At 48.7% G+C, this 20,094-nt stretch overlaps 1 protein-coding gene across 1 annotated transcript; it reads right to left on the bottom strand.

Moving 5' to 3' along the window:
• Positions 1–1,964: 1,964 nt before the first annotated feature.
• On the bottom strand, positions 1,965–19,634 carry Tfap2e (transcription factor AP-2 epsilon; the record flags this gene model as incomplete). The annotated part of the gene is made up of 6 exons (XM_020159617.2): positions 1,965–3,122; positions 5,207–5,348; positions 6,635–6,753; positions 8,068–8,290; positions 18,568–18,619; positions 19,146–19,634. Coding segments are annotated over 6 exons (1,308 nt in total), but the record flags the coding sequence as incomplete, so codon positions are not given.
• Positions 19,635–20,094: the final 460 nt, after the last annotated feature.

Below are 20,094 nucleotides of genomic sequence, written 5' to 3' on the forward strand. Positions count from 1 at the left end.
AACACTTCCCCCTTCCCCCCATTCCTCCTTTCATATGTGTGGATTGAGGCTTTGAAACAGGTCACATCTTTGGACCTTATCCTGTGAGATGATGTCTAAACCCCATGTGCCTTGTACACTTTTTACTTCTGCTTTAGCACCCCAACATCTGCGCCTAATAGCACACCTGCAAAGACATGGGGATGAGAGCAACAGGCAAAGGGAGTAGTGAGTTGCAGAGGTCCTGAGACGTAACATTTTGAGGAACAGGAAGGCAATCAGTAGCTGGAACAAAGTGAATGACGTGCACCAGTGAAAATAGACCAGTTGGGAGGCTGCTCTGGTAGGCCAGAGGACTAGGCTGGTGGCAGTGGAAATCAAAAAAAGAAGATGGACTCTGTATGAGTCCATAGAACTTGTAGAGTTGAGTTTGGGGGGAAAAAAATCAAATATGATTCCCTACTTCTTGGCCTGAACAGCTGAATAGAAGGTGGTGCCATTTACAAAGATGGAACAGTAAGGTGGAGGTCAAGATTGGCATACTTTTTTTTTTTTTTTTGGTACTGGGGTTTGAACTCAGGTCTTTTCACCTTGAGCCACTCCACCAGTCCTATTTTTGTGAAGGGTTTTTTGAGATAGGGTCTCACTAACTATTTGCCCGGGCTGGCTTCGAACCTCGGTCCTCCTGAGTAGATAAGATTACAGGTGTGAGCCACTGGTGCCTGGCTAAGATTGGCTACTTAAGTAGTCAAATAGTCTGATCTATGCATAAGTTTGAGAAGCCTATTAATAACAATAAGGCAGAGACATCAGGCAGACAGTTGTACATCCAAGCCTACAGTTCAGGGACATCTGGGCTGAAGATAGAAATTCAAAGGTCAGCAGCATTCAGATGATATGTAAAGCCATGGGACTGAATGAGTCCATTCTAGAGAGACAGTGAAGAGAAGGCTGACATTTAGAGGTTAGGTAGAGAAGGAGACAGCATAAAAGACAGAATTGAGGCGGGTGACAGTGGTTCACCTCTGTAATCCTAGCTACTTGGGAGGCTAGGCTGGGAAGATACAGTTCAACGCCTGTCCAGGCAAACAGTTTGAGAGAGCCCATCTCCATAATAACCAGAGCAAAATGGTTTTGCTTTCCTGGTGTGGCTAAGCAGTAGAGCACCTGCTTTGCATCTGATTGCCCTGAGTTCAAACTCCAATCCCACTAGAAAAAAATACATATATTGGAGCCATTCAGGGAAAAGGAAACCAGAAGCTGGGATCCATGGTGCTTCAGAAAAGAGTAAGTAGTCAGCCATGTTGAATACTGATTTGACATTGTGGTTATAACCATGCTGAATGGATTTAAATAGATTGGCTAGGACTGATGTGAATTGAAGAAACTTGTGGGGAGGAAATGGAGGTAGGGGTGTAGCAATCTCTCAAAAACTAACTGCAAAGGAAATAGATAGGGAAAGGATTTATGTTTTGTAAGATAAATCTTAAACCCTGTGCCTTGGGGAATTATCTAGGAGACAAGTAGAGAGAGATTGATCTGATAGTACAGGAAAGAAAAGATGTCTGACGAGTAAGACCCTCAAGACAGGAGAACTGAATTAGTATTTGCCTGAAACACACACACACACACACACACACACACACACACACACACACACACACACACACACACACAGTCACCAGTATTCACATGCTTACAGCAATGGTAACATCACATAGATCTAAGAGCCAAACTGACACATTCATTCATAGGCCCAACAAGTCAGTAATACCCATATAGTATCTACTTGACACACAAATAGCTACACTAAAAAGCCCCCATCATCTGTATCCGTCTCAGAGGTGCCCACAATTCCTTTTAATGTGCTTTCCCTTATAGGTCTCTTACCCCAACTCCCCTCTTCCCAGTGACCTTGCCCTCTTAGGAGGCAAATCCTGGGCTGAAGAAGGATTGGGAGGGTTTCATATCCAATGAAAAGGTTTTATTGAGAGAATGAGAAAGCAACCTGAGATGGGGAGATACATCAACTACAGGGTCAAAAGAAACAGGAAATATAAAATATTGGCATATTTTCTGTGCAACTGCCATACCTTTCTTCCCTCCCAACCCACCTGTAGCTCTTTGCTCTTTCCTCTCCATCTTGGCCCTAGTGGACATCTTGATACATGAACAGAAAACAGTGAAATGAAACCCCCAAGTAATTAGATAAATAAATTGTGCTGGACATTTTTAAATTTCAAATTTAATTACAACATACATAAATAAATAGACAGACAGCAACAAAACTGTGATGCGCAGCCTGGGTTCAAGTTCTGCAATTTGTGCTTTATCTTTGCTCCTCAAAGGCCTCTTCTGCCTTCTTTTCTCCAAGAGTAGGGAAGGTGCAAAGAGCCCACTGGAACCTCCTGCCAGCACCTCTTTTCTTGGGGTTGGAGATTCTAAATGAGGGTCACCAACTCCTCAGTAGCACCTCTGATTTGTTAAGTGTCCCTTCTGCCATAAGTGAAAAACAGAAAGTCATGGCCTCTAGGAGCACCCACTACTGCCCAGGCACCCCCATGGGAATAGCTCTGCCCTAATAGACTATTCCATCAATTTCCTGTCCAAGCCCTTCCCAACAAAGGTCAGAAAATTGCACATGTGAGACAAATACCTGGACCTTTAACTTACTAGAAAGCCATCTCAGAAAGGCCATCCGCCCTTACTCCAACCCAGATTACCAACTGAGGCTTTCTGGATGAATGTCTTCATTTGTGCCTGACTGGAATCCTACTTTTTAGCTCTTTCAGGGCCTCCCCCAAGAGGTAAGGCCTCATTTCAGGCCTTGGGAGTTCCTTAGCAATGGGAGGAGATGTGGTTATTTCCGATGCTTGGCATCCTTCTCTGAAGCCTTGGTTTCACTGTGCCCAGTGCCTGCACTGCTTAGAAACATCTTGTCCAGCCCCTTGAGTGACTCCAACAGATAGTTCTGGAAAGCAGTGAGGGCAGCACAGATAGCGGGCCCCCCAAAGCCATGGGTGATGAGGCTAAAGTGTGTTAGGCAACTTTGTACCCCAGGCTCCAGGATGAGTGCTGGGCGGCTGTTGCCCAGTGGGGAGCGGTCCTGAGCCATCAAGTCCGCAAACTCCTTGCAGATCTGCCTGGTGGGAAAGGATCAGAGGTTAAAGGACAAGGTTCTGAGACCAGAGAAGGACCTACTACGTGCTAGATTCTTTACATACATTATCTATACAATTCCTTGTTTCTCCCAACTGTTTACAGCTCAGCTATTTACTACCTTATCCAGGAAAACTTTCCTTGATCTTTTCTACCACCATAAACATCCAGTGCTTCATAGAACCTGTCTATGAAATTATTATGAACAGCCCAGAATCTGCCTTGCATAATTGGAATAATAGCAGCAAATATTGAGGCCTAGATGCTTTGCCAAGTACACAGTATGCATCATCTCCTTAATCCTCCCAACAAATCTATATTATCCCCATCAAATGGAAAAGGAAACTGGTTTCAGACAGGTTAGGTGACCTGCCTAAGTGACCAAGCCGGGATTTGAATTTAGCACCAGTCTGCGGCCATTAATCATTCCTTTGTGCATCATGTGTGTGGCTCAGGCAAGATCAGTGTCACACATCTTTGTGTAACCATGAAACCCAGCCAGCATCTTAAGACATGGCTGACACCCTGGAAGTACTCGATGTGATTCATGAATGAGGTGGGCTTCACCCTGGATAGGATTCTTTAGCCATAATATGAGCAGCCTCCCAGGACTCTCCATTTGGTAGTCCTATGAGTCTGGGTCCTCTTCTGCCTTGGGGAATGGAGGAAAACTGCAGAGGAAGGGTGGAATTGTGATATGAAAGACTACATCAGGTGGGGGAACTGGATGAGGTTCTAAGTAGGAGACAGGCAAGCCCATGAAGCTCAGCTGGACTGGGTCAGACTGGGGCCCTCAAAGGAGATTGGACTTTAGCCTTCAGACTGGTGGGTCTCAAAATTCACTCCCTTCCTCTCCCCACTTTTCTTCTTCCCTCCGTCTTTTTTTGCAACAAGACTGCTATAGCCTGAAAATTCGTGTCCCTCTAAAATTCGTTGAAATCCTACTCCTTGAGGATATGAAAGTGGAGCCTTTGGGAGGTGATTAGGTCATGGGGGATACAGTTCTTGCAAATGGGATTAGCGTCCTTATGAAAGGGGCCAGAGAGAGGCTTTTTGCCTCTTCCACCATATGAAGACAGCATCAAAGAGTTTTTTATGTTCTAGAAAGTAGATCTTTACCAGACATTAAAGCTATCTTTTTTTTTTTTTGTGGTACTGGGGTTTGAACTCAAGGCTTCACACTTGCTAGGCAGGTGCTCTACCACTTGAGCCACTCTACCAGCCCTTTTTTGTGATGGGTTTTTTCCAGATAGGGTCTCAAGAACTATTTTCCCAGGATTGGCTTTGAACCATGATCCTCCTGATCTCTTGCCTACTTGTACTAGGATTACAGGCATGAGGCACCAGCACCTGGTGATTAAAACTGTCTTGATTAGACTTATAAGCCTCCAGAACTATAGAGGCTGATAACCAGTTTATGGGTATCTCTGAAAAAGTACATGTTAGTGGAATGCTAGTTTGTTAAACAGGCCCTAGGCATCTCCACAGAACCCTAGTTTGAGAACCAACACAGAGGCAGTGGGAGCCATTGACTATTTGGAGACATGTGCTAGTTGGATTTGGGGACCTGTGAGTTGAATGAGGAGTCTTGAGTTCAAATGGCAGCATGTGAATGGTGGTGAGGGAGGAACAGTAGACCTGCAGAGGGGTTAGGCCTGACTTGGAGGTCTGAGGAGGAAGGTCACCAAACAGAAGGGCTAATGGGCAAGGTTTAGCAGGTGGAGCCTCAGACTCATGATGGGAACTGAACTGGCCGTGCCAGGGGATAGTGTAGGTGAATGTAGTACCTACATGTGGGCTGTAGGCCTCTGACATGGTTAATATTGATGCATAGAAACCACATGTGTTGACAAATGGTGTCTGTACCAGTGCTGTGTAGAGTGTTCATGTAGTGTGATAAACATGGTGCCCATGTGTTATGTGTGAATGTCCATGTGAACCTAAACAGGGAACCTAAGTGTGCATGTGTGTGGTGCCATGTGTGTATAACTATTAGCTCATGAGTGGTGTCTACTGTGCCCACTCATGGTGCTGTGTCTAGGCATTGCGTCCATGTTTCTTTACTCACTTGGCAGCCAGCAGCATGCTCTTGCGGCTGTGCAGTTCCCCAGGGTCAGCATGCTGTCGGCACAGGTACTCAGCAGCTGCCTTGGCTGGGAACTCAGTCTCACAGACGTAGCCAAAGTCTCGGGCCAGGTGCATGGCCTCTCCTGGGGGAAGGGGACATGTCACTACTGTCAGGTGTAACTCTAAGCTTGGAGCCCAGCCTTGGACCTCTGACTTCTCTGCCCCATCCTGCTTCTGGAGATGCCCCCCTGCTTTCCTTCCTCAGCCCAGCTCCAGGGCTTGGCTCTGAGCTCAGAATGGGAGTTGGGCCAACCATGTATCCTAGACCCAGAGCCAAGTCACCAACCTCCAGGGAAAAGGTCTGTCATCTCTTTCATCTATTGACCACATACAAATACTGGCCATTCTCTCCCTACACATGCACACACTGTAAGTAGCTCTCTGCTGCACGTGCACACACATACATGGACATATACACACAGACTATACAGTTGTTCCTCAGTATCCTCCAGAAATTGGTTCCAGGATCCCCCTTCAAAATACCAAAATTTGTGGATAATCAAGTCTCATACTCTAAAATGGCAGAGTATTTACATAACCAATCCGCCTCTGTATTTTTTTTTTTTTTTTTGGTAGTACTGGGATTCAAACTTAAGGCTTTTCAGTTGCTAGGCCAGTGCTCTACCACTTGAGCCATGCCTCCAGTCCATCATGTTTTGTTGTTATTGTTGTTGGTTTGTTTCTGTGTTTTTGTTTTTGCGAGTACTGGGAGAGGATGACCTCCAGGCTTCACTCTTGGTAGGCAGGCTTGTTACTGTTTGAGCTACTCTGCCAGCCCCAGTGTACTTTAAATCATCTCTGGATTACTTATAATATGCAGTATGATGTAAATGCTGTGTAAATAGTTGTATCGTATTGCTTAGGGAATAATGACAAGAAAAAAGTCTGTAGACCAAATATCAGTGGTTCACGCCTGTAATCCTAGCTACTTGGCAGGTAGAGATCAGGAGGATTGTGGTTCAAAGCCAGCCCAGGCAAGTAGTTCTTGAGACCCTCTCTTGAAAATACCCAACACAAAAACAGGGCTGGTGAGTGGCTCAAGTGGTAGAAAACCTGCATAGTGAGCCTGAGGCCCTGAGTTCAAACCCTAGAATTGGTAAAAAAAACCCAAAAAAACAAAAAAAGTCTGTGTATTCAGTACAGATGTAATTTTTTCCCATGGTTGGTTAAATCCTTAGATGGGAACCCAACTGTACACATGTATCACACACATACCTTCTTTATACATGATGCACTAAGTACACACAAGATACTACAGTGCTTACATGAACACACGTATGGCTAAATAACCTCCTGCTTTAGAGATAGTCATGCAGATGACACACATCCCTCACACTCATGTTCATGCCCACCTTTAGGCCTCACTCACCTTCCACTAGTGAAGTCAGCAGTGTCACATTGGCTGCCTTCCGACGGCCAGCTGGCAGATTGAGCCCAATCTTCTCTAACCGTTCCCGCAGACACCGGCCCCCATTCTTGGACTTGGCCCTTGACATGCACAGAGAGAGACATATATACAAGTATGAAGACATGAAAAAGCTTGTACAATAAGTGACCCCAAAGGGCCTTGTTGCCCACACCAAACCTACTGAGGCTGAGTCTGACTTTGGAAATTTTCTGGTGTCTCTTTTAGCTTGATCCCACCCTCTTTCTAACTTCACTCGTTTTTCAGTCAAGACTGGACGGGGGTAGCACCCAGCTCCAGTAGTCCTTATTCCTCCCAGGCCTCTCAGCAGCAGGGCAGTCCAGGATGGGGGCAGGAGAGAGTAGCATCTTAGGCTCTTTCTTCCCCACCTTAGCACCTTTGCTGGGGATACATAGGTGTGTACACAGAGACACTCAGACAGGAAGACACAGGCAGACAGGGTACACACAGTCATCTAGGGACTCATAGACCCAAACATGCACAGATGAATACCCACTGAAGGCCAAGAATATGGGTACACACACACACACACACATATACACATACCAATAGAGACACATATAGAGACAGACTTAGACATCAAGGAATACCCAGGGACACAGAGACAAATGTTCACATCAAGTCAAGATGCTAGAGACATGAACAGACACTTAGGGACTCATTCAGGTCCCTCTGGAATGCTTGAAGAGATGAGGAGATAAGCTTACAGTCTCACAGCTATAGCCCATACAGAGGAAGAGACATGTAAATATGCATACAACTAGCTTCAGATGCACATCCAATTACATACACATGCAGAGTAAGACACACTCTAGGCCACATGTTCCCACTAACAGTAACACAGGACACTTACACTTATGGAAACATATTCCTAGCCATTCCCTAACACACAGGCACATACACACCACCCACATACTCATAAAAACTCACAGCAGAAATACCCTTCCAAGACACAAAGACATGCAGAGAGAGAAAGAGACACAGCCATGAAGACAAACCAAGAGCTTCTATGCTCCGCATTCAAAACACACAGCAAGGCCAGTACTGTTGGGGAAATGGGAAAAAGGGAAGATGGCACTCTCTTCCCCAGAGCCAGCCCTGTCCACCTGCCCAGTGCAGGTGAGTCCTTTCTGCGCCCAGGCTTTCTGGGCTGCTTCCCCCACCCCCAGTTCCAAAGACTCATGGGAACTTCTGGAAATCTAGACCTGCCCCCAGAACAGGCATAATCTGGAGTCCCTGCATACTTTTCTGACTGGGAGACTGAGACACAGATGATGTTGGGCCTAGGGTGAGACTGCACCCTTCTCTGCTGCCCTGAGAAGGTCTGAAGAGACTTTGGCCAGGGTGCTATGCAGGGAAGTTATGGGCTGGCCTACCTGCGGAGGACACCCCCCAGGAGAGAGGCGTTGAGGCACTCAGGAGGTGAGAGTCGCCGCTGCACCTCCCCCACCGTCACTTTGTACTTGGATGTTGAGCTGAGCAAGGAGAGCCGTCCAGGCACGGAGCAGAAGACCTCACTGGGGTTGGTGATGCCGCCAACCAAGCTGTCTTTGGCCAATGAGAGAGCTGAGAGGCTGCTGGCTTTGGAGGGGATGGGGACTGTAGAGCAAAAGAGCGGGGGAGGGTACTCTGAGCCAGTGACTACAGGGCAGGCAACAGCCAGCTATAGAACAGCTGCATTATTGTCTCACCAACCATGTACATTGAAAAGTTGCAACACCTTCTGGAGGGAGATTCTATTATCCCTGCTCTACAAAGGGAAAAACTGAGGCACAGTGAGATGAAAGTGACATGCTCAAGTCTTCTCAGCTGATGGGCATGGACACTAAACTCAGACACGTCTGGGTCTTGATCTCATGCTCTCTCTCTCTCTCTCTCTCTCTCTCTCACACACTCTCTCTTGTTTTGTGAGGCAGGATCACATTACATAGCCCAGGCTGGCCTCTAACTTGTGATTCTCCTACCTCAGCCTCCTGATTGCTGGGATTACAGGCATGCACTGCCACTCCAAGGCCCAATTCCCTCTTAAAACTCAACTTCAGCGAGTGTTGGCATTCTGGTGGATGCCATCAGAGAGTGAGCTGACTGAAGAAATAGAGTTTGAGCTGGAGGCTGGATTCTGCAGCAGGACCTGGCCCAGCTTGCTCTTCCCATTGTAATCTCCACCCTTCCTAAAATCAGTGAGAGACCTAGGGGGTTTGGACTCTCAAACCCTGAGGACATGGAGGTTATGGCCCTATTAGGCTTCTAGCCCTATCTTTTTTTCCCTGCCAGGTCACGCTAAGAGGCCCCAGGAGACAAGGAACAAGGAGATAAGGAGTAAAGAGGGTGGGTGCCCTATGGCACGCTTCCCCAAATACTCCCTAATTGCATATGAAAGGCAGGGAAGGGAATCAGAGAGGTTAATTTTCTCAATTTCTGACTTTAAAGGAAAGCTCGTAATTGCATAATGGAGCACACCTGTAATCCTAGTACCTTGGGAGGCTGAGGCAGGAGGATTTCAAGTTTGAGGCCAGCCAAAGACAAAGATGTGACAAGGTCCTGCTCAAAAATAAAAACAAGAGTTGGAGGTGTAGCTCAAGTGGTAGAGTGCTTTCCTAACATGCACAAGGCCCTGGCTTCAATCCCTAGTACAGAAAGAAAGGAAACAAAAGAAAAGAAGGAAACTTCCAATAGCCTAACCTCAATCTTCCCACTTAACCAGGGGTAAGGAGAATAATACTAAGGCACTTTCTTCTCTTCTTTAAGGAAGTACGAGCCTTGATATTCAAGGCCTGGTGGGTTATGTTGGAAGTGAGAATCAAGTGAGGAGTCTGAGGCTAACAATTTCTGAGCATTTGCTATATTATATGCTCACACAGATTATCCCCTGAACCCTCAGAACAATACGAGGCAGCTACTCTTCTTATTCCTTTTCTATAGATGAAGAGACTGAATCCCAGAGTGGTGACAGGGTGTCGAGGACCACACAGCTGATAGACTGAAAACCAATAGCAAGCTCAGGACTGTGGTCCTGCTCTTAGCCTTACCACTGTTTGGAAAATATTTGCTGAGCGCCTGTGTGCCAAGAATTGTACTAAGCCTCTGGAATACAGAGGTAAACAAGGCTAACCCAGGGCCTAGCCAGCAGAGCCCTCACCTTTTTCGTCTCCAGATGAGCATCTCCTTCCATCAGGGTCTGGTCAGTTTTCTGAGAATCATCAAATTCCCACATCATGGGCAGAATGATGTCACCTATTTGTCACAGGGTGCCAACCATACCCTACATGCTTTATGTGACTAGCTCTGTGGAATACAGCTGAGATTACAGGTGTGTGCCCCATGTCAAAATGAAGAGGCTAAAATGGCACAGCAAGTAAGGAACAGAAGTAGTCCTGAGCTTTGGCCATTGGTTCCAAAGTTTACATCCCTAACCATTATGCTGTAACAGCCTCCTTCACTCTCCTTGATGTCTGGCTCCTGCCTAACTGGTCATGCCTAGCCCCATTTGTCTTTTAGGCTCTAGACCCACCTGATCAATGGAAATAGAAACTTTCTAGAAGCTATATTGTTAAAAAGTAAAAAGAAGGGCTGGCAGAGTGGCTCAAATGGTAGAGCACCTGCCTAGCAAGCGTGAGGCCCTCAGTTCAAACCCCAGTACGATAAAAAAAAAAAGTAAAAATAAACATGAGATTAATTTTAATTAACAATCATCTATAATAATTTAACATATTTTCTAATATATCAGAAATATAGTAATTTCAACATGTAATCAATATTTTTAAAATAATTCATTAAATACTTTGCATTCTTTCCTTGTACTTAGTCTTCAAAATCCAGTGTGGGTTTTACACTTATAACCCATCTCAATTTGGACCAGTCACATTTCAAGTGCTCAACAATGACATGGCTAGCAGCTACCTCAGTGGATGCCATAGGCCTAAACTTCAAAGGAGAGAGCACAACAGGGTAACATAAGTGAGATGTAGAAGTTGGGGAGACTGCAGCCTGCAGGGGCCACTCTGCTAAAAGCCTCCACTGAGCCCAGCATGTTGTACAGAAGACAGACCCAACCTTCTACAGAGTAGGGACCCCCTTCTCCAGGCCGAGGTTAGGACTATTCTTCTCTGGAACCTCATTCAAGCACCAGGACAAAGTTCTTGTCATGGATGCAATGTTTAAGGAGGGACCAAAAAACTCAGTAATCAAGATACTGGGTTGAGTGTAGTGGCGCATGCCTGTAATCCCATCACTGGGGAGACTGAGGCAGTAGGATTTTGAGTTTGAGGCCATTGCTTCTTGGCCTTTTGACTAAGATTAAGTGGAGTTCAAGGCTAACCTGGGCTATATAGGAAACCCTGTCTCAAAAATATTAAACCAAAAAAATGAAATAAGAATGTAAAGGATCCATTATGAACAAAATATCAGAAATAGGCTTTGCTTCTGCTCTTGTAGGACCCTACTTCATTCACCTTGCCCTAATCCTGTCCCTGCCCCACAGTGAGAAGCAAGGTCATCCTGACTCAACAGATACCACCACTGAACATGCAGTAGGAGCCCTCCTCCACAACTTGCCCCTGCTGCCCCACCATGTCTCCCATACCTATGTATGTGTGCACTCATCCCTAGGTCTCTCTTTACCTGTGCCCCGCTGCTTTGAGGGGCTTGGGGGCATAGAACCATTCTATAGCTTGATTGGTTTAGAGGTTTCATGACTATGCATACATGTTAGTCAAAATTCATAGAAATGGGCACCTAACAAGGATGAGCTAAACTGTGTGTATTTTATACCTCAAGCTTGACCTGAAAAAAAATAAAACTACGAATTGACCAATTAAAAATAAAAAGAAGGGCAAAATGACTGTCCTCCCTCTGCATCACTCCCAGCCAGAAAGGGACCAGAGGAACAGGAAATTCTCTCCGCCATCCAATTTTATTAAAGCCTGGGGTCTCTTGAGGCCAGGCCTTGTGAGAGGGGAGAGAGACCAAGGCTGTGTGAGGCTGTTTGTGCATGTGCACACATGGCCATGGGTCACAAAAGTGACAGTACACAAAACGATATGCCCTTGTCATAGATACAGCAGTGGGGGGAAGGCTGCACATGTACAGTACCGATTTAACAAATACTCATCCATGGCTCCATATGCAGACATAGTCTCTGCCCTCCTCAGAGAGTGCAGAAATTTGTCCACATGCATGTGAACAAGTGCTTTCTCCTGTCAATGCCAGATTTATGCAAACATAACTGCAGTCAAGTGCAAGTGCATGACATAGCACAGATACGTGTCTTTGTATCTATGAATAATAGACATTTGCTACTTCTGCCACCTGTCTCTTTTCTCTCAGAGCCTCCTTCCTCAAAAATGGCACAAGGGATGGAGTCCAAGATTAGAGAAGCTGGTGGGCCAGGGAAGGAACTGTGGAGGTAGGTATTTAATGAGCACATACTGCAAAGCAGAGGCACTGTTGCTTGTCTATCATGCCCACAGGACAGCCCCCACCATAGTAGATACTGAAACAAATGGTCTACCCATGGTATCCCCTGGCCACACATACAGAAGCCATTCACATACACACAAGACAGAGAACTCACACATGAGTTCCCAGTTATTCAACTTGTCAGACAAGACACTCCCCACCCAAATCTACACTCTATCCACAGGTGGTAGGTGCCATCTGTCTATTGAATCTGGGGGTGTACAACAGACTCTTCCAGAAAGCTTGTTCAAATACAATTCCTTCTAAAAGAAAATATGGGAGAAAAGTCTTCACGGCCTTGGGTTGGGCAAAGAGTTTCTAGTTATGACATCAAAAGCAATCCATAAAAGAAAATAATTATAATTTTAACTTCATCAAAATTTTTTAAATATTTTTGGTGGAACTGGAGTTTGAACTCAAGACTTCTCTCTTACAAAGCAGGTGTTCTACCACCTGAGCCACACCTCAATTTTGCTCTGGTTATTTTGGAAATGTGGTCTTGCAAACTATTTGCCCAGGCTGGCCTCGAACCTCAATCCTCCCAATCTTAGCTTCCCAAGTAGCTAGGGTTGTAGCTGTGAGCCACCAGCACCTGGCAAAATTCAAAATTTTTGAACCTCAAATTAAAATTAAAAGGTAGATGGGCCTGGTGGTACTGCCTGTAATCGCAGTACTCAGGGAAGCTGAGGCAGGAAGACTGAGAGTTCCAGGCCAGCCTTGTCTACATACAAGACACACAAGAGCTGGTCATGGTGGTACATGTGTATAATCCCAGCACTGGGCTTAGGAGGTGGAGGCAGGAAGCTGGTGAGTTTGAGGCCAGGCTGAGCTACATAAGCAAAATTCTGTCTCCAAATCATCCAAACTAGGGATGTAGCTCAGTGGTAGAGAGCTTGTTTAGCAAGCACAAAACCCTGGGTTTGATCCCCTGGGGCTGTAAAAAAAAAAAAAAAAGGAAGAACATATTTGTGAATCATATATCTGATAAAGAATGTGTATCCAGAACATATAAGAAGCTCTTACAACTCAATAATAACATAAAACCTAATTAGGAAATGGCCAAAATATGTGAAGATGCTATCCTAAAAATGATAGACAAATGGCTAATAAACACTTGAAAAAGTGCTCAACATCGTTTGGGAAATGCCAATGAAGGCAGCAATGAGACAGTGGCATCCAGTGTGGACCTAGAGAAGCTGGAACACTCACACATTGCTGGTGGGAATGTGAAACTGAGCTGTTAGATTAGGAGACTCCCAGGTAGTTTCTTTTCTTTCTTTCTTTCTTTCTTTTTTCTTTAAGGATGGACACCACTAACTGGAAGTTGCTTAAAAATTAAATATAAATTTACCATGTAGTACAGCAATTCCACTCCAAAGAATTTTCCCAAGAGCAAAGAAAACACTTGTCTGCCCAAAGGCAGGTATATAAACATCCACAACAGCAATTATTCATAATAACCAAAACGTGGAAACATCTCAAGCTCCCGCCAACTGTCCAAAAGATAGATAAAATATGTGTTACCTCCATACAGAGGAATACTACTGGGCAATAAAAGCGAAAAAAATAGCTGATACATATTACAACAGGGATAAGCCTCAAAACATTATGCTAAGTAAAAGAAGCTAGGTGCAAAAGTCTGTATTTATGCAGTGTGTCCAGAGTATGCAAATTTATAGACAGAAAGCAGATCAGTGCTTGCCTAAGGCTGGGGTGAGAATGAGGATTGTGTACAGATGGAAATGAAGGAATTTTAAGGGGCGACAAATGTCTCAAATGGATTGTGACAGTGGGTTATAAAACTATATATTTACTTAAAAAAATCATCAAATTTTATTCTTACACTGGGTGGATTTCAGGTATGTATATTTTACCTCAGTAAATGAATTAAAAATGGAAGCAACCAGGCGTGGGGGTATATGTCTGAAATCCCAGCACTTAGGAGGGTAAGGCAGGAGAATTTCAAGTTTGAGGCCAGCTTGGGCTGAAGCGCAAGATCGTGTTTCAGAAAAACAAAACACAGCCACAGCCGCAGCTGGTGGCTTTCACCTGTAATCTTAGTTACCCAGGAGGCAGAGATCAGGAGAATCTCAGTTCAAAGCCAGCCGGGGCAAATAGTTCACGAGACCCTATCTCAAAAAAACCTATCAAAAAAAGGGCTGGTGGAGTTGCTCAAGGTGTAGGCCCTGGGTTCAAGCCCTGGTACCGGTACCGAAAAACAGCAACAACAAAGCAAGTTCTAGTACCATACATACTTCCAGGGATCTTTTTTTTTTTTTTTCCTTAAACTCAGGGCCTTCACCTTGCGCCACTCCGCCAGTCCGTTTTTGATAGGGTATCGCGAACTATTTGCCGGGGCTGGCTTTGAGACCCTGATCCTCCTGATTTCTGCCTCCCTGAGTAGCTAGGATTACAGGCGTGAGCCACCTGCACCCGGCTTCTAGGAATTTTTATTCAACAAAAGTGGGGAGGTGCACAGCAAGTCTGCCTTTTTTTTTTTTTTTGTTCTTTCCAGTGGTACTAGGGTTTAAACTCCTTATGTTTGCTAGACAGGCGCTCTACCACTTTAGCCATTCTATTAGCCTTTTTAACCAGCACTATCAGGGGATCCTGGTGCTTCTGCCTCCTTAGACTACACTTAGGGGATCCAAAGCCTGAGTGTTGGGGATGGGGAGTGCAGCGGGCGGAAGGCAAACTGGATGGACAGCTACCCTCCCTCACCCCACTTGAGTCTCATTTCGGGGGTGGGGTGTTGGTTAAGTTGCTTCTCATCAAGTGCCAGAGGGTTTCTTTTACATATACTCCTATCAGTTCACTCCCTGCTCCACAATGTCTACAGCTCCCACTGTCTTCAGATAAATCTCAAACTCTGTCTGCACTGTGGGCACTGCGCTCTTAATTGCCTTCTGGGGCAGGCAGTAGCCTGGGAGTCAAGCAAAGAAGGGTTGTGGAAGTGCAAGGTTAGAGTCTATCTTTATGTAAGATTTCATCATGGATCTTTTGCATTAATTTAAAAGTAGCACATTAATATATTTATCTTGATTGCTGAGTTTTTTGGCACCCTCTTAAATTTAATCCCAGAGGTAAGTACCTCACTCAATTCACCCCAGTCCTGAACTCCCTTCTGAACCCTTTCCAGAGCCAAAGAGAGCAGAGGACAGTGTGACTGTTTACATATGTCCCTGTGCAGTAGATCCCCTGAGATTGAGGGATTCCCTAGCCTCAGGGAAGCAACGACCAACTGTCCTCCAGAGGGAAGGAAGGAAGGATATAGCTCAAGTCTCATCCCTAAGCCACTCCCCTCCGGCTGTGACTTCGTAACATGAAATCACACAAACTTAATCTTTTTTTTTTAACCCTATCTGAGTTTTTCCACAGGAGAGGCACTTGTGAATTTATGCCAAGCTTGAAAGAAGTGCCTCAGTCCTCTCTACACCTTCCTTCCAATACACTCCGACTGGAAAACCCAGCACTCATTCATTTAACAAACACGCACTGAACACCCACGGAGCCCGGTTCAAATGTCTTCCCTTCTAGGAAGTCTTCCAGCCTCAGGTACTCTCCGCTTACCCCTGTGAGCTCCCACGGGGTCCAGGATAGAACCCCCACACACACTCCTCCCACCCGCCCTTCATGTCTGGAAAATATTCCTGTGCATCTCCCCTCCAGTCCCGCCTTTCTGCGTCTCTGGGAAAGGTTGCAAAAGTGGAGAGGACATATGTGCACAAATAATGGAGGGCTCTTACTTTCCTTCCAGTCAGCCTCAGCCTGATCTGCACGCCTCCCCCTCACACCCATAGCTGCAAAGGGCGACCTGGGTGAGAGGGACGTCGCCTGCCCAACCCTCCAGGCCCAGTGCCTGGACACAGCGAAGACTGTTTAACCACGTCTGGACCTTGAGCACTTCCAGGCGAGATCTAGGCCGGAGGCCACCAGTCCCCCGGAAGGAAGACCGCTTCTACTGTGAGGCAGGAGCTGCCTGGGTTCAGTTAGCAGGATCCCAATCCCTTACCATGCAGCCGCCCTTTCCGCCAAGGATGGGAACTGCTGCAGGAATGGAACGCTTCCGTGGGCCAAGAGAGACTTGTCATAATTCAGGTCCCAGCGGGACTCAGTCCCGCACCGCACCCCAGATCGAAGGAGATATGCGGGGAGGAGGGTGGAGGAGGGGGAGAGAAAGGGGTGGACGACTCGGTTCCGTTTGGAAGGGCCTGAGGACAAAGAAGATGCTAACCCACCGCCCTGATGGCGACCCAAGGGGCTGGGCAATGAGGCGGACCCGCAGTGACCGCTGTTGCTCCGAGGCGTCGAGGCGCAGGGAGCAGGCTCCTCGAGCCAGCTGTAGCTCGGTGTTTGCGAAATCCGCAAGCGCCGGACATTGACCCTCTCCTCCCCAAAGGCCCAGCCCGACAGCAGACCGCCAAGCTCGCCGCGGGGAAACCAGGCTCTTCCTTCCGCAGGGAGCCCCTGGCTTTGGTCCCTTCCTTCCCGGGTTGCTGTAGTGCGGTGGGCTGTGTGTGATTCGACGTCCCCGCTCAGGGCGCCAGCGCTCCACCTCATTCCACATCACTGCGAACCGCCTTGCACTGCCGTCTGCACCGACCCGCGGGCTCCAGTCCCACACCTGCCCCAGGGAGTCTACTCCAGGACACTCCAGGCCAGACTCACTATGTCCTTTGGGGCTGCTTTTGGGAACCCTGGGGTACACCTAAGATGCGGGAGTTTTGGAAGTTGAGGTCCTTTGAAAGAAACCAATTGTGGATCGTTTCCAGCTCCTCCTGGCCTGAGTTTGTGTTAAGGTACTCAGAACAACAGTAGATCCTTCTACCTTTCACCGGTGCAGGAGTCCCTTCCCAAAACACAGGGTCTTGGCTTCTCTAGGGATTTAGTGAACCCATTGAGCTTGGGCAGGAGCCAGAAGCTGGGGCTTTGTAAGGATGGTCCTACTTCCAGCAGACATTCTGACCAAGCCTAGTAGCAAGCTCATGCAGGCTGCAGACCAGCTCTCCCTTCCCTCAGAGTCAAGACAGGAGCTGTCCACTGAGCCAGCAAAGCTTAGTAAAGAGTTGGGTGGGGTGCACAGCAACGCATTCTTCCCAGTGTCCTCCCCACACCCCTAGCTTCTGGTGACACAGCCCCACTTCCTGGAGGCACCACACATACACACAAAGTCCTGGGAGGCCTGTCCTCTCATCTCACCCCATGTACTCCAAGTTGTCCAGCCAACTCCCAGCCCTAGTTCCTGAAAATGCAACCCCAACCACCATCCCTACTCCCACCAAGGAGCCTCCCCTGGGAACCCATGGAGGGCAAACAGAGCCTTGGCTTGAATTCACTTGTTTGAAAAATAACTCCAGCCAAATCCTGCAGGAGATGCATCTGCCCCCAGGCACCATGGGCTCCTGTGTGCCTCCAAATTCCTTTGGGCACCCTGCCCCAAATCTAAAGTGCTTGCCCAAGGCCTCAGGTCTCTCACCTTTCCCAGGCATGGCCCAAGCTTGGTTCTCAACCTGAAAATCACTCAAAGGCGGGTTTCACGCCTGTGTTTTACTAATACCAAAAGGCACACATATGTCTCTGAAAACACACAGGGAGGGACCCTCACAGGCCTAAAACCCCTCATATATCAAAGAACAAATTCCAGGATACAACAGAGACCCTATCAGGTGACAAATAACCCCAAACCCAGAGAATGTATTCCCACATACACAGTTGTGAATCACAAATACACTCACAGCAACGAGGACACAGCAAGACATACTGACACCTAGGAAAAGAACGTATAGACACCGACAGAACCCTGAACTCAGAGACACAGACACCGGGGAGCAGGCAGTCCCTGACCCAGCCTAACACACAATATTTACACACCAGCTCTTCTAATCCTAAATGCTGCAGGAGGCTCCCCTGGAAGGGATGAGGTACGCAAGATCTCCAAAGTCCTGCTGGGAAAGAAGGAGCAGAAAGCACTGGCCAGGGTCCCAAATGCTAAAGCTAGGTAAAGTGGAAATCATTTAACAAAATCTGTGGGAATAGCACTGCCATCCCACTTCTTAGGAAACAGGGAAGTGGTTTAACTCGTTCTGCTAATTAACTCCAGACCCACAGGAACGCCCTCCCCTTGGCGAGCAGAGGCCAGGCCGGCGCTGCCTAGGGAGCGCGGCCGGGCTCGGGTCCGCGGCGGGTCCGCGGCAGGAGGCAGGCTATGGAACAAAGTCACTGAGCTCCCGCCACTGCCCAACATCTGGCTGGCCCACAGACTCCGCTAACCCTCTACTGAGCCGGAAAGAATATTCGGTGGCCACCGATCCTGGCGACGCACATTAGGCACGCCGTAGCGGTGACGAAAATGGATCTGTGTGCCAGGGCCTGCACCATCTCGCCTGGCTCTGCCCTGGCAGTTCCACGCCATTCCTTACCTTTCTTGATCACGGACTGGTCCAGGAGGCTCATTCCCGGCTCATCCATGCCCTGCAAATAGGGGAGGACGGCGGTGAGAGCTCGTAGTTAGCTATTAGCTAGTCCTCTGTCGTTTCCCAAGCCCCTGCAGCCCCTGGTCCCTGTCTGCTCCGCCCTGCGTGCACGCCGTCGCTGCCCCAGGTGGGACCGGGATCAAGGTGGCTTGGTACCATCTCCATTCCTGCATACTCACCTAGCCTTAGGCAACTACTGCGCCTCCCTATGCCCCAGGCGCAGCCTGCCCCAGCGGACTGGGTCTGGGCATGGATGCCCAACGCGGCTCAACCGCAAAGCTGGGAGCGAGCGAGATTAGTCCCTGCTGCCATCCAGGCTCCGCGCACCGACTCAGTTCAGGCCGCCTCAATGGCCAGGCAGCCAGCATCTAACCCAGGTCGTGCGACGCATCCTCGCAGTCACGAGTGGGAAGCAGCAGGCCGGGAGAAAAGTCAGGTTCCTGCACTTTTTTCCCCCCACCTCCACCCCGGGTGCTAAATTATATTGGCCAGTCCCTACCCATCCCGGACCCCTCCAGTCTCACCTGCAGATCCTCCAGGCCGGGTGGCGCCGCCAGCCCGGTAAGGCCAAGGGGCCCGTCGGCCAGGCCGTGCGCGCCGTCGGCCAGGCTGTGCAGGAGCCGGGGCACAGCGGCAGAGTAGTCACGGCGCGGGTCGAGGCCCAGAGCGCGGGCGGGCGGCGCCAGCAATCCGGGCGGCTCGTCGTGGGCGCGGGCGGCTGCGCGGGGCGCGGCCCAGGAGGCCTGAGGAGGCTGTGGCTGCGCCAGGGGCGCCAGGCCGCCGTATGGGTCCCCGGCCAGGTGGGGAAAAGCGGCGGTGGCGTCGGGCGCCTGGCCGTAGGGCAGTGGCGGCTGCGGGTAGGGCGGCGGGAAGTAGGGCGGCTGAAAGTCCGCGGCAGCAGCTGCGGCCGGCGTGTGGCAGAGCGGTGGCGCCGGCCCGTAGGCCGCCTGGGGCAGAGAAGAGAGCCGCGCCCCGCCAGCCGCTGCGCCCAGCCCGTCGGGGCGCTCCTGGGGAAGGAGAGGGGCGCGTTAGGCGACCCCTGGCAGCTAAAAGGACCCTTCTTAGCTCGCGAGGGTCCAGCTGCCGTCCGTCTCGCTGTATGGGGCCCAATGTCTATCACCGAGAGACCTGTAAGCGCAGGAGTCCCAGGCTGGGGACAGCAGTCCCTTGCCCACCGCGTTCTCAACTGGCAGAGTCCCCGTGGTGCCCTCCCTCTGAGATTTCGTTGGCGCGGAAGCAGAAGGTTTGGAGGGTCCTGCACTGTGGCTTCTGGTCCCCTCGCTGCCCCCCCAAGTGTGTCCCGGTGCTGCAGGACCTGAAGCTACTCACCATGGCGGAGTAAGTGTGCACCAGCATGGGGCGGGTGGTGCGGGCGTGATGCGTGGCGGTGGCGGTGGCGGTGGCGGAGCTCTCGCCCGACGGCAAGCGCTGCTGCGGGAACAGGCGCGGGGAGCCCGTACAGCCCGCAGAGGT

Source organism: Castor canadensis, chromosome 7, assembly GCF_047511655.1.
Source record: "Castor canadensis chromosome 7, mCasCan1.hap1v2, whole genome shotgun sequence".
Classification (NCBI taxonomy): domain Eukaryota; kingdom Metazoa; phylum Chordata; class Mammalia; order Rodentia; family Castoridae; genus Castor; species Castor canadensis.